The 21,961-nt window shown below is 47.2% G+C and overlaps 1 protein-coding gene across 1 annotated transcript in view; it reads left to right on the top strand.

Annotated features, from left to right (window-relative positions):
- Positions 1-21,961, top strand: part of Odf2 (outer dense fiber of sperm tails 2) — a 38,222-nt gene that overhangs the window by 852 nt on the left and 15,409 nt on the right. Inside the window, exons 2-8 of the mRNA XM_013021267.1 lie at positions 2,495-2,585; positions 3,668-3,784; positions 4,051-4,176; positions 12,015-12,185; positions 15,651-15,811; positions 16,610-16,739; positions 17,125-17,256. Coding sequence (XP_012876721.1) covers positions 2,495-2,585; positions 3,668-3,784; positions 4,051-4,176; positions 12,015-12,185; positions 15,651-15,811; positions 16,610-16,739; positions 17,125-17,256 — 928 coding nt within the window. The remainder of the gene's footprint in view (positions 1-2,494; positions 2,586-3,667; positions 3,785-4,050; positions 4,177-12,014; positions 12,186-15,650; positions 15,812-16,609; positions 16,740-17,124; positions 17,257-21,961) is intronic.

Below are 21,961 nucleotides of genomic sequence, written 5' to 3' on the forward strand. Positions count from 1 at the left end.
TAACTTGGGAGGTTTTTTTTTTTCTTTTTCTTTTTTGGTTGAAGCCCAGCCGGCTCCGGCGGCGCCCGGGAGCGCTGCCCCTCCCCCGTCCCGGGGCCCACTGTCAGCGTAGCGACCCCGCCCCGCCCCCCCAACCTCCTCCTCTTCCTCCTCCTCCTCTTCCTCCTCCTTCGGCTCCTGCCCCTCCCCCTTCAAACCCGATTGGTTTTCCTCGGCATCTGTTCTGCCGGGAACGCCCCTTCTCCTAGGAGACAGTTGCCCTGGCCCCTCCCGCAATCTCACTCCAGCTTGGTGCGCGGGTTCCGGCCCCTTGGGGGGCCCACTCCGGGCCTAGCGATTTACACCCATCTTCACACTCCAGCCAGCCCGCAGGTTTTCTCCCTAGTAGCCAGCCACCCACCCTCTCCCTGGGGAGGGAAGCTCCCGCCGCACCGCGCCCCCCCCACCTGCCTACCAGCAATCCCACTCGACTCCCTCCCTCCCCCTTCCCTGGAGGTCGCGCTCAGCCTCTCCTATCTCCTCCCTACTTTGGCAGGACAGTTGCTGTGCGACTTGGACAGTAGAGGAGCGCCTCCAAAGTTTTCATCCAACTGCTACCCCCAAAGCTTCCACCCTCCTCCCCTGAGAGGACGTTTGATGCCGGGCCCCTGAGATTCTCATTGACAAGCCCCTCTGGGTCCCCCTGAGCAGAGCCTGCTGACCCAATTGCCCACCTTTGCGGCTTTGATGCCTAGCCATGTCTGCCTCATCCTCAGGCGGCTCCCCCAGGTACTGCCAATGTGTGGGGAGCCTCTGCAGTAGGGCAGGGAAAAGATGGTCAGGGGTCCCCAGGCCAGGCTTGCTGGAAGCTTTGTTTACCAGTTTTGTATACCGGCAGTTTTGACTAGATACTTAGAAAAAAAAGTTTTGAAAGGATAGTAGGAAAGAAATGGCCACACATCACCCCAGCTCCTCTGCCTCCTCTCTCTGCCTCCCCAGATGCCACTGCTTCCTGGTATCAAATGGGGGTCACTCTTGTCTTAAGGCAGTACTAAACTCTGAGCCTTTTTTGATAGGAAGCCGGGTGTAAATAAATGCACATGGTGCCTGAGGTGGATGTGCAGTTAGCAAGGTGTTGGCGGTTTCAGGGGCTTTGATGGCTTTAGTGAAAACAGCTCCTAGAAATGAGAAGGGAAAATGCCTAAGTTCCTAGCTTTCTTATTCCTTGGCTAAGTGACTATAGTAGGGTTTTTCTGAATCTTTTTTTTTTAAGTTAAGGCTTTATACACATAGCAAAATACTTATGAAAGTGCTCATTTATTGTGTTTGTAGGATTTTCCCCAAGAATTTTTGCGGAGGAAAGGTAATTTTTTTAAGCCATCAGGAGACAGTGGTAGGGACTGATTTTTTTTTTTTTGGTCATGGGGCATGAACTCTGGGCCTGGGCACTGTCCCTCATCTCTTCAACTCAAGGCTAGTGTTCTACCACTGGAGCCACAGTGCCACTTGCGGTATTTTCTGCTTATGTGGTGCTGAGGAATGGAACTCAGGGTCTCATGCATGCGAGGCAAGCACTCTAACACTGAGCCACCTTCCCAGCCCAGGATTGATTATTAAGGCTCCTCCCATCTAGAATTTTTGGAGATTGGACTTCTGCTATCTGTAGATGCTATCTGTAGATGTGAACAAGATGCATTGCACATAAAAGAAAAAAGATGTTCCTACTTCTTGGGTCCTTAAGTGATAGCAAGTGAAATATTTGAGGAAGTAGGTACTTTTCATGTTCTTTTTATTTTTTTGTCAGTCATGGGGCTTGAACTCTGGGCCTGGGAGCTGTCCCTCAGCACTTCAGCTCAAGACTAGTGCTTTACCACTTTGAGCCACAGCACCACTTCTGGTTTTCTGGTGGTTAATTAAAGAGTCTCATGGACTTTATTGCCTGGGCTGGCTTTGAACCGCAATCCTGAGATCTCAGCCTCTTTAACTAGGATTACAGGTGTGAGCCACTGGTGCCCGGCTCTTTTTCATGCTCTTAAAGGAATACTTGAGCCTTAATTTTATGAGTTTGAATTACAGTGATTTTGTTCCTGAGCAAAATGCTTTGTCTCTTTGTGTTAGCCATTGATTTCTCTGGAGCTACCTATGCTTCAGGCATCCTAGTGTGGATGGCTGTTACCTCATCCAAACTAGCATCTTGGCTGCTGCTTGTGTCCTGCCTGCTTTTTGTCCCTTGACAGGATAATAGGTAGGGCTTTTCAGCTAAAGGTCACAATACATGTGATGCGATGGCAGGTTAAAAGGCCACCTGTGCCAAATGCCCCTCACCCTGTTTCCATCTCTTCCTGGGCACAACATGCGAGCCACGTGCTCGTCTACAGGAAGCCAAGGAATACCAGCCTGGTCCTCCTGGCTGTGAACTTGTTAGTACTACCCGCAGTACGTAATCTCCAGAGAGCTAAGAAATAGAAGAGCTCTTGTTTTCTGTTTATAACACAGTTCTTATGCCCGGGTGCAGGTTTCCATCGTGTGGGAAGAACGGAGTAACGAGTCTCACGCAGAAAAAGGTCTTGAGAACACCTTGTGGCGCACCCAGTGTAACTGTGACGGTAGGTGATATGCATGTGCAGCAGCCCTCTCCAGCCTGGGCTCCACCAGAAATGCTTCTGCACGCTTTTGCTAGGGGCTGGCTGCACCATCAGGACCCAGACGCTCTGCACAGTGCTGCTATGTGTGTCCTGTTGATTTCTTAACTATTTTTCTTTCCCTGTGATAAAGCTGCCAGGTATGAGGAGGTTGTCTTAGCAACATTATCCTTTCAGAAAAATGCCCATGTTTTAAAAACATTTAAAAAAAGAAAGGAGGGCTGGGAAAGTGGTTCAGTGGAAGAGTGCTTGCCTCGCATGCATGAGGCCCTGGATTCGATTCCTCAGCACCACATAAGCAGAAAAAGCCGGAAGTGGCGCTGTGGCTCAAGTGGTAGAGCGCTATCCTTGAGCTGAAGAGCTGAGGGACAGTGCCCAGGCCCAGAGTTCAGGCCCCATGACTGACACACACACACACACACACACACACAAATGGAAAGAAAGAAACAAAATGAAGGGAAGGGATAGGAGCTGGTGGTGAGCAAGGGGTATGTGGCTGGAGTTCGGCCTGCTCATGGTTTCTTTAGAAATTTTACAACCTTCCCATCCTTGGCATTCCACCAGCCTTCTATTCCCACAGTCCTTTACCTGTCTGCTGACTGGTTTATTCTGCATCCTAACCCACTTGTGTATTTCCTGTGCTAATCTGCATGCCCGCTTAAAACCACTGTGTAGAAAGGTATACCTAATTTCCAGGTGCGCTACACTTAGGTCCATGGAAGAGCTGTGCTTTCTGGAAGCTTGGATGGAGATGCAACTGAGGACCCTGGGATTTGAGTTTGGTGTCTGGAGTAGAGCCTGTGGAGCTCTCAGACCCTCTCTCCAGTAAACGTAGGCCTCCCTGTGGTCTTTAGTTGTAATCTCTGTGGAACCTGCCAGATAATACTCCCGCCTTGGCCTCTGCCTGCATGCCAATAGTTGGTAGCTGTCCTGCTCGCTTGGTGGCTAGGCTTTCATTGTCCCCAGAGGCTATGAGCTCTATTTTCATTTCCAGTTTACTTATCCACAGATCAACCCTTTTTGTGTTGCCCTCCCCTGCCTGCCAGAAGCGAACCATGAAGGACCGCTCTTCAACTCCCCCCTTACATGTTCATGTGGATGAGAACACCCCTGTCCACGTCCACATTAAAAAACTCCCGAAACCATCAGCGACCAACAGCCAGGTAGGAGCACTGCCAATGGGTGAGATCACAGCTGTGGATCAGAGTTACTTCTGGCCCAGCATCCTCACGCTTCTGACTCCAGAGGTTTGAGAGACACGTTCTTTCTGGAGGTCACTGATTAGAAGGTAGGCATCTGTCATTGAGTAGTAGCAGCAGCAGCCTTAGTCATAGGAGGTGCCCCTGCAGAGTTGGAAGTGGAGCCACCAGAGTGACACTATGGACAGCGAGGGCTGGAGAGGTGACCCTTGGTTTGTACCTTTCCACAGAAATCTCATAAGCGCGGAATGAAAGGGGACACCGTGAACGTGCGGCGGAGTGTCCGGGTGAAAACCAAGGTACCTTGGATGCCCCCTGGAAAGTCATCTTCCCGGCATGTGGGATGCAAGTGGGAGGTAGGCTCATTCTTGTTCAGGCCTTTTTTCTTGGACTGGTCAGATTCTAGCAGGCCTCAAACTTGGTATGATTCAGGGTGGGCCATTTACCAAGAACTTCTAACCTTGGAGGTATGTGAATCCTCCCAGCACTGTTAGGTGGTAGGCACTTCTCTCTCAGCACAGACACAACACCTAGGCTTTCGAGAGAACTGATTGGCCTGGAGTCTCACAGAGAACATAACAGAACGAGAGTCAGGACTTGTGGTGTCTCATACTGGAAGTAAAGTCAGCCTCTGCTTACATATAAAGTGCCAGTATAGTTTTCCTTATATCTAAAACATTATTGAAGATAAATACACATACCAGCACATACATATCCAAGAAAGCAGTACCATAACAGACCATATGAGAATCCTATCAACACCACTTTTGGGCCAATCTCCTAGGAAATAATTACTTTCAGTGTAGCCAAGAGAACTTAATATTTTTGCTTGACTATCTGTTCACTCACCCACCCTTAAGAGTCATAACAGGCATTACTGGACACAGGTTATAGCTAGAAACCAGGCAGATGTGCCCCCTTAGACAACTTCCTAGTTTAGTTACTATGTGAAAACTCATTGATATAAGGCTAAAATAATTTTTTTTCCCTTGCCTGTACTAGTGCATAAACGCAGGATCTCTGGCCCTCACTTAGCTTTTTTTGCTCAAGTTGAAGCCACACTTCAATTCTCAGATCTCAGTCCTTCTATCATGCCTCCTGACTAATTGGGGTTATAGGTGTGGGCCACCAGCACCCAGTTTGACCATGTTTTGATCAATTTTCTTGGACACTGTTCCTGAGTTTCTTTTGCTCAAGGCTAGGGCTGAACATTTGAGCTACAGCTGCACTTCCAGCTTTTTCAGTGATTAATTGGAGGTCTCACTGACTTTCCTCCCTGGGCTGGCTTCCAACCCTTATTCTCAGATCTCAGCCTCCTGAGTGTCTAGTAGGATTGTAGGCATAAGCCACTGCCTCCTGGCAGAGATTTTCATACTGGGCTAGAGGCATGCCTCAAATGAGTTGAAACCCAGTATAACTCCCTCCCCCCCAAAAAAAAAAATCTCAAGAAAACCTTGGGCTTACTTTAAAACGATCACGCTTGCACTTTGTTAAAGATTCAGTCTTCTTGTAGTTAATTATGAGAAGTCCAAAAAGGAAATCATCCTGACATTTATGGTCACATTTTATAGTTTTGTACGCTGATTTGCCAATTAATCTCTGATTTACCAATTTATAAAAAAGTGTGTATAGGATATTTTTAAGAATAAATGGAAAGTGTTCTGACCAGTACAAGAAAGCACAAGAATGAGTGGGTTTTAGAACTGGAGTTCATACTTAGCCTTTGCGAGGCCCTGTCTCCAATTCCCAGCAACCTTCCCCACCAAAAAATTGGAATTAAAATGATCTCAGTAATAGCTACTGAAATTTCATTTGGTAGTATTGGATTTGAACTTGGGGCCTTTTGCTTATTAAGCAGGTGCTTTACTACTTAAGACACTCCCATCCCTTTTTGGGTAAAGTCTTGTGTTTTTGTTCTAGAACACTAGAAGCTAAGATCCTCCTACCTTTCTATGGCCTCCCAAGTACTGCCATCACAGCAGCCCACCACCACACCAGGCTTACTGCTTGAGAATGGGGAGGAGGGGCCTAAGGGGCCTGATTGAATTTTGATCCTTATATTCTGCCTTTGGAGTAGCTGGGATTATATGTGTGAGCCACTACTCCTAGCTTGAAATATTGATTGATTGCTGGTATGGGGAAGTGAACTCAGGGACACCAGCTTGCTCAGCTTGCTTTGCTTTCCTGGCTATCATTTACCACTTCAGCCATGTCTCTAGCCTGGCTTTTTGCTGATTGTTTTGGAGATGAAGTCTCACAGACTTTTCTTTTTTTGGTGGGAGGTGCTGGTTGTGGGGCCTGAATTCTGGGCCTGGGCGTGGACCTTCAGCTCTTCAGCTCAAGGCTAGTTTTTTACCACTTTAGCCACAGTGCCACCTCCAGCTTTTTCTGCTTATGTGGTTCTGAGGAATCAAACCCAGGGCCTCATGCATGCAAGGCAAGCACTCTACTACTGAGCTACCTTCCCAGCCTCTCACAGACTTTTCTACCTGAGCTAGCTGAGATTGTATGGATTTCAGTCTTCTGAGAAGAATTATAGCTGTGAACCACTGAAACCTAGGTGAAATATTTAAGAATAAATAGGGGAAGTGGTATTGTGGCTCAAGTGGTAGAGTGCTCATCTTGAACTGAGCCCAGGAACAGTACCCAGCCCTGAAGTTCAAGCAAGCCCCATGACTGATCAAAAAAAAAAAAAAATTGTAATAATTTGAGCCAGGTGCCAGTGGCTCACACCTATAATTGTAGCTACTCAGGAAGCTGAGATCTGAGGATCTCCGTTCAAAGCCAGCCCAAGCAGGAAAGTCTGTGAGACTCTTTGAGACACTTAACCACCAGAAAAACGGAAGTGACGCTGTGGCTCAAGTGGTAGAGCACTAGCCTTGAGCTTAAAAGCTAAGGGACAGCGCCCAGGCCCACAGTTCAAGCCCTACAACTGACAAAAAAAAAAAAGAAAAGATAGGGCTCTGAGTGTGGCTCAAGTGGTAGAACACATGCCTAAAAAGTAAGAGGTGGTGAGCTTAAACACCAGTACTGTTTAAATAAAAACAGGCTCACACCTATAATCCTAACTACTCAGGAGGCTGAGACCTGATGATCACAGTTCAAAGCCAACCCAGGCAGGAAAGTCCATGAGACTCTTTTTTTTTGGGGGGGGGAGGTCCGGTTGTGGGGCTTGAACTCTGGGCCTGGGCGCTGTCCCTCAGCTCTTCAGCTCAAGGCTAGCACTCTACCACTTGAGCCACTTTTGCTTATGTGGTGCTGAGGAATCAAACCCAGGGCCTCATGCATGCAAGGCAAGCACTCTACCACTGAGCCACCTTCCCAGCCCAGTCCATGAGACTCTTACCTCCTTCCAGAAAACTGGAAGCGGTGCTGTGGTCCAAGTGGTAGAACATTAGCTTGAGCTGAGGGAAAGCACCCAGGCCCTGAGTTCAGGCCCCATGACCCGACCAAAAAAAAAAAAAAAAAAATCCCCAATCCCCTTAAATACTAAAAAACAGTACTCACTTCAGCAGCACATATACTAAAATTGGGCAATATAAAAAAGATTGGCATGGCCCCTGTGTAAGGACATAATGTAAATTAGTGAAGCATTCTATTATAATAAATAGGTCAATCTGTTTTTTTCTATTGAATGGAAAAAAGTTTAGAGGATGACTATTATTTCAGGCATATGTAATAGTAAACATTTTTTGGTATTTTTCTTTTTCTTGGTCATGGGGCTTGAACTCAGGGCCTAGATATGCTGTTCCTGAGCTCTTTCATTGAAGGCTAGCACTGTGTACCACTTTGAGCCACAGTGCCACCGGTTTTCTGGTGGTTAATTGGAGATGAGTCTCTCAGACTTTCCAGCCTGGACTAGCTTTTAACCATGATCCTCCTGAGTAGCTAGGATTACAGGTGTGAGCCACTGACACCCAACTTCTGTGACTTTTGAAAGATAACTTCCTATATAAATTCCTATAGTACCCCATGTTGGGAGAGGTGCTGTCACACTAGAAAAATGTCAAAAAGGCTCAGGAGGCTGAGATCTGAGTATCCAGGCACAAAGCAAGCCTGGACCGGAAAGTCTGTGAGACTCCTGCCTCCAGTTAAGCACCAAAAAGTCAGAAGTGTTGCTGTGGCTCAAGAGGTGAAGTGCTAGCCTTGAGTAAAGTAGCTAAGGGATGGCCAGGCCTTGGTGGCTCACACTTTGTATTCTTAGCCAGTTCAGGCAGGGAAGTCTTATGAGATTCTCATCTCCAGTTAACCAGCTAAAAAGCCAGAAGTGAGTGTAATTGTGGCTCAAGTAGTAGAGCCTCAGGGACAGTGCCCAGGCCTTGAGTTCAAGCCCCAGTATTGGCACACAAAATAAGCCCCAATACCAGCACACACACACAAAAAGTCATAGAAGAAGCTGGGTGCTGGTGGCTAACGCTTGTAATCCTAACGACTCAGGAAGCTGAGATCTGAGGGTCAAGGTTCAAAGCCAGCCTGGGCAGGAAAGTCCATGAGACTCTTAGTTCCAATTAACCACCAGAAAACCGGAAGTGGCACTGTGGTTTAAGTGGTAGAGTGCTAGCCTTGAGCTGAAGAGCTGAGGGACAGCGCCGAAGCCCAGAGTTGAAGCCTCACAACCGACAAAAAAATTTAAAAATTATTGCTCAATAAAACTTCATAAGTAGGGCTGGGAAGGTGGCTCAGTGGTAGAGTGCTTGCCTTGCATGCATGAGGACCTGAGTTTGATTCCTCAGCACCACATAAACAGAAAAAGCTGAAATGGTGCTGTGGCTCAAGTGGTAGAGCACTAGCCTTGAGCTGAAGAGCTGAGGGACAGCACCCAGGCCCAGAGTTCAAGCCCCAGGACTGGCAAAAAAAAAAAAATCATAAGTAAATGTACCTGTATCAACTATGTCCTGCTTTCCTTTGCTTGTACCTGTTACTTGTCGCTCATGTTCATTTCCTGTAGTTTTTCCTTGTGCATGATTTCACTGTTTTTTGTGTGGTGCTGGGTATGAAACCAAACCCCTGTGAACGGTAGGCTACACCCTCAGACCATTTGTAATTATACTATTTTTCCTTTTTACCTGATCTTTTGTTAGGAATACTCTTAGCTTTAGTCAAAATAGCATCACATTGCTTAACACTCATTTTTGTGTAACTTTTTTTTTTTTTTTTGGTCAGTCATGGGGCCTGGGTGCTGTCCCTCAGCTCTTCAGCTCAAGGCTAGCGCTCTACCACTTGAGCCACAGCACCACTTCTGGCTTTTTCTGCTTATGTGGTGCTGAGGATTCGACCCAGGGCCTCATGCCTGTAAGGCAAGCACTGTACCACTGAGCTGCCACCTTCCCAGCCCTTTGTGTAACTTTTTTTGTGGTGTTGGAGATTGAATCGAGGTCTTGGTGGTTATTACACAGGGGCTTACTATTGAATAGCTGTCCTAGACCTCTGTAACATATTTTGACTATGATTACTTTGCCTTTTTTTTTTTTAGATGAGGTTTAGCTGTATTGCCTAGCCTTGGCCTTTGAACCATTTGGCTCAAGCAATCTTTTATGTCAGCTTTCAAATAGAGGGGATTGTAGATGTAGTTTTGGTATTCTTTTTTTTTCTTTTCCTGAAACAATGTCTCACTTGAATTCAGTAGCCTTCTGACACTTAACTCCTAAGTGCTAGGATGACAGCATACACCATTATGCCTGCCTTCATCTTAGTATTCTTCATGTGTGTGTGCGCTTGTGCGTGTGCGTGTGCGGGTTAAAAAAATTAAAAGTCTCATGGACTTTCCTACCTGGGCTGATCTCAGTTTTCTTAGTAACTAAGATTACAGTCATGAGCCACCAGTGCCTGGCTTCATCTTAGTTTTTTTTTTTTTTTGTCAGCCATGGGGCTTGAACTCTGGACCTGGGCGCTGTCCCTCAGCTCTTCAGCTCAAGGCAAGTGCTCTACCACTTGAGCTACACAGCATCATTTCTGGTTCTCTGATGGTTTATTGGCAATGAGAGTCTCATAGACTTTCTTGCCCGGGCTGACTTTGAACTGTGATCCTCAGATCTCAGCCTCCCGAGTAGTTAGAATTACAGGTGTGAACCACCGGCACTACCGGCGCCCGGCTTCATTTTAGTATTCTTAATCCCCAAAAATCCAATTACCAGGGACAAGAGAGCACCTGCTCTTAATTGAACCCCACGGGTCCTGACTATTTGATGTAATAGCTACATCATTATTAAACACTTTGCCCCAATGGCTCTAATCTCCCCTAGAAGCTGGAAGGCAGCCACCTCCAATTGTTAAGAGCAAAGAGCTACCAATAACAAGAAGTGATAGGGCATCAAAATAACATCATAGTGAGAGAGAAATCAAACCTCAGGAAAAATCTGGCCCCTAGATTTTCATCTTTCTTTCGTTTTTTTTTGTTTGTTTGTTGGTCATGGGGCTTAAACTCTGGGCCTGGGCACTGTCCCTCAGCTCTTCAGCTCAAGGCTAGCATTCTACCACTTGTTCTGAGTGGTTTATAGGAAATAAGAGTTTCACAGACTTTCCTGCCCTGGCTGGCTTTGAACCTCGATCCTCAGATCGCAGCCTCCTGAGTAGCTAGGATTACAGGTGTAAGCCACCAGCTCCCAGCTTAGAGCAGTAATCTTGAGTATAAAAGCTCAAGGACAGCACCCAGGCCCTGAGTTGCAGCCCGGGACAGGCACAAAAGAAACAAAAATAGCCTTAATGCAACATTTGTGTGTTTGTGTGTGTGTGTTGGTCCTGGGCCTTGAACTGTGGGCCTGAGCGCTGTCCCTCAGCTCTTCAGCTCAAGGCTAGCACTCTACCACTTGAGCTACAGCACCACTTCCAGTTTTCTGGTGGTTTATTAGAGATAAGAGTTTCATGGAGTTTCTTCCCCGGGCTGGCTTTGAACCGATCCTCAGATCTCAGCCTCCTGAGTAGGATTACAGGCATGAGCCACCGGCGACTGGCACATTAATGCAACTTTACATAAATTTGTGGAAGTACAGATGCATTAAAAAAATTAGTGATTTTTTTTTTCTGTGCGTGTCCTGGGGCTTGAATTTAGGGTATGAGCGCTATCCCTGAGTCATTATGCTCATGACTAGCATTCTTTACCACTTGGGCCACAGTTCTACTTTTTTTTTGTCCATTGTGGGGCTTGAACTCTGGGCTTGGGCGCCGTCTCTGTGCTCTTCAGCTCAAGGCGAGGGCTCTACTTAAACCATAGCACCACTTCTAGTTTTCTGGTGGTTTATTGGAGACAAGAGTCTCACACACTTTCCTGCCCAGGCTGGCTTTGAACAGTGATCCTCAGATCTCAGTCTCCTGAGTAGCTAGGATTACAGGTGTGAGCCACTGATGCCCAGCTTCTTTTTCTTTTTATAGTTTCTTGGAGATAATCTCACTGACATTCCTGCTCAGGCTGGCTTCAAACTATGATCCTCAGATCTCAGCATCTTTGACTAGCTAGGACGAGTGTTTAAAGCAGCCCAGTTAGAGAGCTTCACGAGAGAAGTAGCTCAAGTTGTAGAATACCATTCGTGAATCAAAAAGTTAAGGGACAGTGTCCAGGCCCCGAGTTCAAGTCTCTTCCCACCACGTACCAACACACAAAAATTTAAAAAAAATCTTTTTTTAAGAGTGCCTTACTTTGTTACCCAGATCTGGAGCTTGCTGTTATGTAATTCAGACTGACCTTGAATCTGTGGTCCCCTTTGGCCTCCTGAGTGCTGGGATGACAGATGTGTACCCCACTATGCCTGGCTATGTATTGCAGATATTACTGTAGTTCCCTTGCCTTCTCCTTCCTTGTCTCCTTCATTTTCCTCACCTTTCCCTTCATTTTCTTCCTTTCCTCTTTTTGAGATAGGAATCTGACCGTGTTGCCTGGGCCAGTCCCAACCCCTGGGCTGACGCTGTCCTCGCATCAGTTCTCCCGTGACTGCAGGCCTGCACCTGGCGGGCTTTATTTTTTAACTTAACATTCTGACCCAATCCTCCTCTTTCAATGTTGGGAATTGTTCAGAAGCCTCCTTTAGACATGAGGTAGTATTCCCTAAAGAGAGTCTAGAATGGTGGTCTTCCCGGGAGGGGTTCCTTACTCTTCCCACCTCAGCAGTCTGCAATCTTCCAGTGGACAGACTGCTGCCATGGAACTCCAGGCTGGGGCTCGGCCCTGGGTGCTCACCTGTGTCTCCCTCCTGTATATTAGAATCCACCTCATTGCCTGGAGATCACACCACCATCTTCGGAAAAGCTAGTCTCGGTGATGCGGCTGAGTGACCTTTCCACAGAAGATGACGACTCTGGTCACTGTAAAATGAACCGTTATGATAAGAAGATTGACAGTCTAATGAACGCGGTTGGTTGTCTCAAATCTGAGGTAAGAGACCTAAGAGAGTACTATGGCCCAGGCAGGTCCTCAGGGGGACAGGTCACTCTCAGCAAGCCTGTCCAGGTCGTTAGAGGTCCTCTATCCAGGGGAGGGCCCCATCTACTGGCACTTCCCTTGTGTGGGGCTGATTTTGACTGAGTACTTTTTTTTTTTTTGTCAGTCATGGGGCTTGAACTCAGGGTCTGGACACTGTCCCTGAGATCAAGGCTAGCACCACTTTGAGCCACAGTGCCACTTCCGGTTTTCTGGTGGTTAATTGGAGATAAGAGTCTCACAGACCATTCTACTCAGGTTGGCTGTGAACCATGAACCTCAGATCTCAGTCTCCTGAGTTTCAAGGATTACAGGCATGAGCCACTGGTATCTGGTTTAAGTTCTTACTTTTTTGGATTGATTATAATCCTCCTAGTTAGGCTTTTCGTGTGGCCTCTGCATGACTACACTACACTGCTCAGTTTTTTTGGTTATTTGTTTTGTACAAGTCCTCAGGTTTGAACTCAGGGCCTGGATGTGGTCCCTGAGCTTCCCTTGCTTGAGGTTAGTGCTCTACCACTTTGAGCCACAGTACTGTTTCTGGGATTTTTGGTAGTTTAATGGGAGATAAGAGTCTCATAGACTTTTCTGTTCAGGTTGGCTTTGAACTGTGATCCTCAGATCTCAGCCTCCTGAGTAGCTGGGATCACAGGTGTCAGCCACCAGCGCCTGGTGATGTGATCAGTGTTTTTAATGGATTGAGATGGGGGTCTCATGAAGTTTTTTTAATGGATTGAGATGGGGGTCTCATGAAGTTTTTGCCCAGCGTATACTCAAACCACAATCTTCTCTGCCTCCCAAGTAGTTAGTATCACTGCTCCAAGCCTCAGTTCTCCTTTTGTATTTTGTTTTTTCCCAGTACTGAGGCTTCAATTTGGGCCTTGTGCTGCTCAGCTTGCTTACTTAAGGCTGGTGCTTGAGCTGTGTCTCCAGTTTAGCTTTTCGTTGGTTAGTTGGAGATAAGTTTCAGGGGCTTTTCTGCCATGACTGACTTTGAATCACAAACCTCCAGGTATAGCTGGGCACCAGTGGCTCACGCCTGTAATCCTAGCTGCTCGGGAAGATAAGATCTGAAGATCATGATTCAAAGCCAGCCCAGGCAGGAAAGTCTGTGAGACTCTTATCTCCATAAACCACTAGAAAACCAGAAGTGGCACTGTGGCTCAAGTGGTAGAGCGCTCCCCTTGAACTGAAGAGCTGAGGGCCCAGAACCGACAAAAAAAACCAAAAAACAAAAAACCTCCAGGTCTTAGCCTTCTGAAGAGCAAGAATTACAGGAGTGAGTCACTAGTATCAGCTCTGCTTCCTTTTTTTTTTTTTTGTCTGTCGTGAGGCTTGAACTCAGGTTCTAGGTGCTGTCCCTGAGCTCTTTGGCTCAAGGATAGCACTCTACCACTCTGAGCCATGATGCCACTTCTGGTTTTCGGATGGTTAATTGGGGATAAGAATCTCAGGGCCTTTCCTTCTCAGTCTGGATTTATATCACAATCCTCAGATCTCAGTAGTAGCTGGGATTTCAGGTGTGAGCCACTGGTGCCTGCCCAGACTTTGTTTTATGCAAAAATTGAGTAAAAGCAAAGTCCCAAAGAGTCAAACAAAGCTTATTCTCATCTGTGGAGCTATCTGGCCCTTAAAGGGAAGGCTGTGGAAGTAGAACTAGTCTTATGTTTCCAACTAGGAAATTGATGGAACTGGAATTAAAATCTGTATCCTGACTGCCTTATGTCTTTTTGTCTGTCGTGAGGCCTGGGTGCTATCCCTGGGCTCTTTTGCTCAGTGTTCTGCCACTTTGAACATCACTTTTGGTTTTTGAGTGTTAATTGGAGATGAGTCTCATGGGGACTTTGCTGCCTGGGCTGGCTTTGAACTGCAATCCTCAGATCTCAGCCTCCTGAGTAGTTAGGATTGGTGTGAGCCACCTGTACCCAGCTTGACTTTAAAAAATTTTTATTTTTATTTATTTATTTTTGTTGGTTGTGGGGCCTGAACTCTGGGCTTGGGCGCTGTCCTTTAGCTCTTCAGCTCAAGGCTAGCACTCTACCACTTGAGCCATAGAGCCACTTCTGGCTTTTTCTGCTTATGTGGTGCTGAGGAATCAAACCCAGGGCCTCATGCATGCAGGGCAAGCACTCTACCAACTGAGCCACCTTCCCAGCCCCTTTTTAAAAATTTATTGTTTATTTTTTAATTCATTTATTTTTATTTTTTTGTTGGTCGTGGGACTGAACTCTGGGCCTTGGTGTTGCCCTTCAGCTCTTCAGCTCAAGGCTATTGCCCTTCCTACCACTTGAGCCACAGCGTCACTTCTGGCTTTTTTCTGTTTACGTGGTGCTGTGGAATCAAACCCAGGGCCTCATGAATGTGAGACAAGCACTTTACCACTAAGCCACCTTCCCAGCTTTTTAAAATTTTTATAAAGGTAATATACAGAGTGGGTACAGTTACCTGGTTTCAGGTAAGGAGTACATTTTTTTTGTTTTGTTTTGTTTTTTTGGGTCCGGTCGTGGGGCCTGAACTCTGGGCCTGGGTGCTGTCCCTCAGCTCTTTACCTCAAGGCTAGAGCTCTACCACTTAAACCACAATGCAACTTCCAGCTTTTTTTTTCTGCTTATGTGGTTCTGCGGAATCGAACCCAGGGCCTTGTGCATGCAAGGCATGTCCTCTACCACTGAGCCACCTTCCCAGCCCTAACGAGTACATTTCTTTTGGACAATGTCACCTCTTCCCTCACTTTTCCCCATGTCATTTTTTTTTTCTTTTGTCAGTTATAGAGCTTAAACTCAGGGCCTGCGTGCTGTCCTTGAGGTCTTTCACCCAAGTCTAGCACTCAACCACTTTGAGCCACAGCGCCACTTCCAGTTTTCTGGTGGTTAATTAGAGTGAAGAATCTCATAGACTTTCCTGCCAGGGCTGGCTTTGAACTGTGATCTCAGATCTCAGCCTCCCGAATAGCTAGGATTACAAGATGTGAGCCACTGACGCTCAGCATGGCCCTGTGTCTTTAAGTCTCCACTCTGTACTGGAGATCGCAGGACCTTCCCAGAGGGAGTAGGGCTGGCTGCCTAGCAACAGGCCCTCCTGTCCCATAGCCCAATGTACAGGGGCCTTTATGTGACATCTTGCCCCTGTGGCATGCCAACTGAACCACAGTTGTCACCTGGCTCCATCTTCAACTAGCAAGTCTCTCAGGCTCTCTACTTAGTTTTCTCACCTACGAATTAGGATAGGAGTAGTTTCTTCCCGGAGAGTCAGTGTTTATGAGGATTCACCGAGACGGTGCCCTTGAGCCCATAAGGCCTTGGCACAAAGCCTGTCCCTTTCTCTCAGTTGGAGGGACCTTTGGTCCACAGCTTTGGGCCTAGCAGTGTGGCTTCGAAAGAAAGCCTCTCCTTAGTGGTCCTGCCCACGTGTCCTGCGCAGGTCAAGATGCAGAAAGGTGAGCGCCAGATGGCCAAAAGGTTCCTGGAGGAGCGGAAGGAGGAGCTGGAGGAGGTGGCCCACGAGCTAGCAGAGACGGAGCATGAGAACACGGTGTTGAGGCACAATATCGAGCGCATCAAGGAGGAAAAGGACTTCACCATGTAAGGCCCCTGCCTGGCCCCACAAGACTTGAGTCCTTGCCCTGGCTCCCAAGCTCTGGGAAGGGAAGGAAAGCTCTAGGAGGCCCCGTCACCCTGTGATTCATGGGGGATCTCATGGAGATGGGGTGCATGGTAGGAAGGGACTTTCTTCAGAAAGAAACATTGAGAGAAGTCCTGCCAGATGAAGTTAGGCGAGTGAGTCTCCTGTGGGAAGGCCCTGGGGTACGTGGCTTTGCTTCAGAACAGTGGAAAGTGACAGGAAGTTGGTGCTTATCAGCCACGGTGGTGTTTGGGAACATGTTTTATTTTTGTGGTGGTGGTAGTTGGGGGACCCAGAATCTTGTGTATGCTATGTAAATAATGTGTGTCTGAGCTCTACCGAGGCCTGATTAGGGGCACTTTAAAGGGAAGGAAGGGATTTAAAAATGGGAAAGTAGCGTGACCCAGGCAGGCTTGGCTGTGGGTATAGAGGGGCAGCAGATCTAAAGAGAAGAATGAGGAGGCCATGTTAGTGGGGAGGGGGGACACTGGCAACTGTCTTAAGCAGGGACACAGGCAGCATTATGTCTTCTGGTATGGAGGCTGTGTTCTGATGTCCAAGCAGATATAACTTATGGCCATCATCCTTCTAGAAGACGACTGGGTCCAGACGACTGAGCCCGGATAGGCCTCCCCCGCCCATCTCCCCATTGTTCCCTGGTAGGAGGGAGACTGGTAGGGCATTGTGAGGCGGGTATCAGAGCTCTAAGTAGACAGAGCCCGAGAGGGCTCACGGAGCCCTGTTCTTTCTGGCCCCAGGCTTCAGAAGAAACACCTCCAGCAGGAGAAGGAGTGCCTCATGTCCAAGCTGGTAGAGGCTGAAATGGATGGGGCTGCTGCTGCTAAACAAGTAATGGCCTTGAAAGATACCATCGGCAAGTTAAAAACTGTAAGTGGAGGCTGGGCTGGGCGGGTGGGGTCTGGGGGCTTTACGAAGTCATCAGGCTGACTTTATGACATCTTTAGGCTGGGGGAGGGCACACTCACTCCTGTGTCCCCACCCCCCACTCTCACTTCCTGGGCCTTGACCCTCGAAGATGACCTCTGGTAGCCAGGGCATGTGATGAGACCTAATCATGGGTCGTCTGGGATCACAGTGAGTCAAGGCATGTGGTTGATTCGAGCCACCAGGAGTCACCGTCTATCCTCGCCTCTTCCAGGAAGCCTGCCCTTGACTCTGTTGGCCCAGCTCTTTCAGCCTAGGCTTCCTGGCATCAGTGCCTCCCGAGTTCTTCTTGGTTTCCTGTTCTGTGTAAGACGTGCTTATCTTCCAGGAGAAACAAATGACCTGCACGGACATCAACACCCTTACGAGGCAGAAGGAACTTCTCCTGCAGAAGTTGAGCACCTTTGAGGAGACCAATCGTACCCTCCGAGACCTGCTGAGGGAACAACACTGCAAAGAGGTGAACACCGGCTCCAGGCCCTCTACTCTGCCTGTTGGTTCTATTGGGGTCTGGCCTGAGGAGCTATGAGTCTATGTTTATGTCCCTCATTGAAGCCAGGCCAGATAGCTGCGGGAGCAGTGGGGAGTCAGGAAGTGGATAGGGGCTCAGCCTGTATAGGGAAGAGGGAGGTGCACAGAACCTGCCAGCTGCTTTTTGTTTGTTTGTTTTTTGTCCTGGGGCTTGAACTCAGGGCCTGAGCAATGAGCTGCTTTTTGCTCAAGACTAGTACTCTATCACTTAAGTCACAGCACCACTTCTGGCTTTTTCTGTTTATGTGGTACTGAGGAATTGAACTGAGGGCTTCATGCATGCGAGGCAAGCACTCTACCACTAAGCTATATTCTTAGCCCCCTTTCTGCTTTTCGATATTTGCTCTGTAGCCCACATTATCCTCAAGCTTACTCTGCAGCCCCAGGCTAGCCTTGAACACCTTTTCCTCCTCCTCCAGCCTCTCAGGCGCTAGGTTTATAATTATGTACCACCAAGCATGGTGGTATAATTGTGTACCACCATGCCTTGGCTCAGAGCTGTGTTTCTTGTTAGGCAGAAGAATGAATAATGGCTGGTGACTACCAGTTCATTGATCACACTTTATTTTCTAAAGCCAGGCACTTATCTCAAAATAAAAGTTTTAAAAAGGGTGGGTGTGTGGACCAGTAACAGATCCCTACCTAGCATGCACAAGACCTTGAGTTTATTATTTATTTTTTGCTGGTTCTGGGGCTTGAATTCGGGACCCTGAGCTGCTTTTGCTCAAGGCTAGCCCTCTATCACTTGAGCTGCAGCACCACTTCTGACTTTTTCTGAGTAGTTCTTATTGGAAGTATGATAAGAGTATCATGGGCTTTCTTGAAAGCTCAGGGTTGGCTTCAAACTGTGATCCTCAGATACCAGCCTCCGGAGCAGCTAGGATTACAGGCGTGAGCCACCTGCACCAGGCAAGACCTTGAAGTTTAAAGTTTTTTTTTGTTTTTTGTTTTGGGTCAGTTGTGGGGCCTGAACTCTGGGCCTGGGCACTGTCCCTCAGCTCTTCCAGCTCAAGGCTAGCGCTCTACCACTTGAGCCATACTACCACTTCCGGCTTTTTCTGCATATATGGTGCTGAGGAATTAAACCCGGGGCCTCATGCATGCTAGACAAGCACTTTACAAACACTTTGCCACCTTCCTTTTTTTTTTTTTTCTTTCTTTTTTTTTTTTTTCATGTTCTTTGAAACACCTTTATGTTAGCAAAATATTTTTTCTTTTCTCTGATACCAGGGTTTAAACTCAAGGGGTTGAGTTCACACAGCTTGCTTATTTGCTGGGCTGGTACTTCAGTCACTGGCTGGCCCTTAACTACTTTACCCACCAACTTTTTTTTGCCAGTCCTGGGGCTTGAACTCAGGGCCTGCGTTCTCTCTGCTCAAGACTAGTACTGTACCACTTGTGTCACAGCACCACCTCCAGCTTTTTCTGTTTATGTGGTACTAAGGTATCGATCCCAGGGCTTCATACATTTGAGGCAAGCACTCTTCCACTAAGCCACATTCCCAGCCCCTGTAACTGCACCCCAAGTTTTTAACCTACTAATTGGCGATGGAGTGTTGAAATCTTTGTTGCCCAGGTTCTCAGTTCTCATACTAGGCAGATTGTCCTACCTCCTTTTATTGTGTGTGTGTGTGTGTGTGTGTATGTATTGGGTGTGTGTTGGGTGACTGTTGGGTGCATCTTGGGGCTTGAACTCATGGCCTGGGCACTGTTACTGAGTCTTTGTGCTCAAGGCTATTGTTCTGCCACTTGTGCCACAGCTCCACTTCCCAGATTTAGGTGGTTAATTGGAGAAGTATCTTAAGGAGTTTCCTGCCCAGGCTGGCTTTGAACCACTGATCTCAGATCTCAGCCTGCTGAGTGCCTAGGATTATAGGTGGAAGCCACTATTGCCTGGACCTATTTCTTTTTCTTTTCTTTTTTTTGTCAGTTGTAGGGCTTAAACTCCAGGCCTGGGCGTTGTCCTTCAGCTCAAGGCAAGTGCTCTACCACTTGAGCCACAGAGCCACTTCCAGTTTTCTGGTGGTTTATTGGAGATAAGAGTGTCATAGAAGGGGCTGGGAAGGTGGCTCAGTGGTAGAGTGCTTGCCTTGCATGCATGAGGCCCTGGGTTCGATTCCTCAACACCACATAAGCAAAAAGAAAAAATCCAGAAGTGGTGCTATGGCTCAAGTGGTAGAGCGCTAGCCTTGAGCTGAAGAGCTGAGGGACAGCGCCCAGGCCCAGAGTTCAGGCCCCATGACCGGACCCCAAAAAAAAAAGTGTCATAGAAGCCGGGCACTGGTGGCTCACGTCTATAATCCTAGCTCCTCAGGAGGCTGAGATCTGAGAATCACGGTTCAAAGCAAGCCAGGGCAAAGTCCATGAGACTCTTAATCTCCAATAAATCACTAGAAAACCGGAAGTGGCACTGTGGCTCTAGCGGTAGAGTGCTTGCCTTGTGCTGAAGAGCACAAGGACAGCGCCCAAGCCCAGAGTTCAAGTCCCATGACATAGTTTCTTGATCAACATGGAGCTTCCTGATTGGGCTGGCTTTGAACTGCAATCTTCAGATCTCAGCCTCTTGAATAGCTAGGATTACAGGTGTGAGCCACTGGTGCCTGGACTCATTTTTTTTGTGTATTCATTTTTGCATTGATGTGTTTGAATCCCAGGAATTATGCATGTTATGCAAGTGTTCTACCAACAAGATATATTCCCAAGCATTTTATTTTTACAATTAACAATCAGTATGTCACCATTTTGTACAAACTACATTTTTTTTTGAGACTCACTAGAGCCAATGCTGATCGTTTATACTTCTAATCTTAGCTACTCAGGAGAACTGAGGTCTAAGGATCCAGTTCAAAGCCAGCCACAGCAGACAAATTCAAGAGACTCCCAGTTAACTAGCAAAAAGCTAGAAGTGGAAGTATGGTTCAAATGTAGTACCAAAAAAGAAAAGACAAAAAATAAAGTTTAAAGAAAAAAAGCATCTCTCTGCAGGCCAGGCTGTCCTGCAACTCATATGGTAGCTCAAGCATGCAGATATAATTCTCCTGTATGAGCCTCCTCCTACCACACCAAAGGTGCCTATCTAACAAGTCCCAGCCCTTTTGTTTGTTTGTTTGTTGTTTTGCCAGTCCTGGAGCTTGAACTTAGGGCTGGGCATTGTCCCTGAGCTGCTTTTTGCTTAAGGCTAGTACTCTACCACTTCCAGCTTTTTCTGTTTTTGTGGTACTGAGGAATGGAACCTAGGGCTTCATACATGCTAGGCAAGTACTCTACCACTAAGCCACATTCCCAGCCCTATGTTTCGTTTTTTAAGGTGTCTCACTAACTTTGTCATGCTGGCCTTGAATTCAGAATCCTCTGGCTTAAAATGACATTTTCTTGGTTTTGACTTTTTTTTTTCTGGTCGTGGGGATTGAACTCTGGGCTTGGGCCCTGTTCCTGAGCTTTTTGCTCAAGGCTACTGCTCTACTACTTGAATCACAGTGCCATTTCCTGCTTTACTAAGTAGCTCATTGGAGATAAGAGTCTATCAGACTTTTGTGCCTGGACTGGCTTTGAAACATGGTCTTCAGATCTTAGCCTCAGCCATTAGCACCTAGCTCTCTTTTGGCCTTAGTTTGTATTTTATTTTACTTTTTGTGGAGATTGAACCCAGAAACTTAGGCTTGTTGCTGGGCAAGTATTCTACTACTTAAGCTATGTCCCAGGGCTTTAGTTTTTTGTTTTTTTTTTAACCAGTCCTGTGGCTTGAACTCAGGGTCAGAGTGCTGTTCCTGAGCTTCTTTTGCCCAAGGCTACTGCTCTGCCACTTAAGTTACAGCTATACTTCTGGTTTTGGTGATTAATGGGAGGAGAGTCTCATAAACTTTCCTGTCTAGGCTGGCTTAAAACCAGGCTCCTTAAATCTTGGCCTCCTAAGTAGCTAGGATTACAGGTGTGTGCCACCAGTGCCTGGCTCTTTATCTCCTCTTGTTGCTGGAGAAGCTTATTGATGTCCTCTGTCAGTTCCTAGGTAACCAGGAAACTGAGAGCCAAATAGCCCTTTACTCTTGGCTTATGAAGGGGACCTGTGGGACTGAGAGCAAGAAGAGGATGGGCTTCCTTCAAGGGATTTAGGTGCCAGGGAAGAAGAATCAGAACAGGCATAGAGTTCCTACCCAGAGATGAAAATGGGCATGGGGAGAGAAGAGACTTATCTCCAGTTAACCACCAAAAAGATGAAAATGGAGCTGTGGCTCAATTGGTAGACTGTTAGCCTTGAGTTAGAAAAGGTTAGGGATAGTGTCTAGGCCCTGGGTTCAAGCCCTTAAGCCTTCCCTGCTCCCCACCCAAAGTTTCAAGTAGTCTTATTAACTGTAGTTACCGTGCTATAAATTTTAAGTGGTTCAGTCATATATAATCTAAATTTGTATCTCAATAATGCTGTCTTTAAACATCAAGTTGTCTCAGAAGGCAACGTTTGGGAGGATTTTAGATCAAGGCCAGCCTAGGCAAAAAGTTAGCTAGAGGGGCTGGGAAGGTGGCTCAGTGGTAGAGTGCTTTCCTTGCATGTCTGAGGCCCTGGGTTCGATTCCTCAGCACCACATAAGCAAAAAGAAAAAAGCCAGAAGTGGCACTGTGGCTCAAGTGGTAGAGCGCTA

Source organism: Dipodomys ordii, unplaced genomic scaffold, assembly GCF_000151885.1.
Source record: "Dipodomys ordii isolate 6190 unplaced genomic scaffold, Dord_2.0 Scaffold55, whole genome shotgun sequence".
Lineage (NCBI taxonomy): Eukaryota > Metazoa > Chordata > Mammalia > Rodentia > Heteromyidae > Dipodomys > Dipodomys ordii.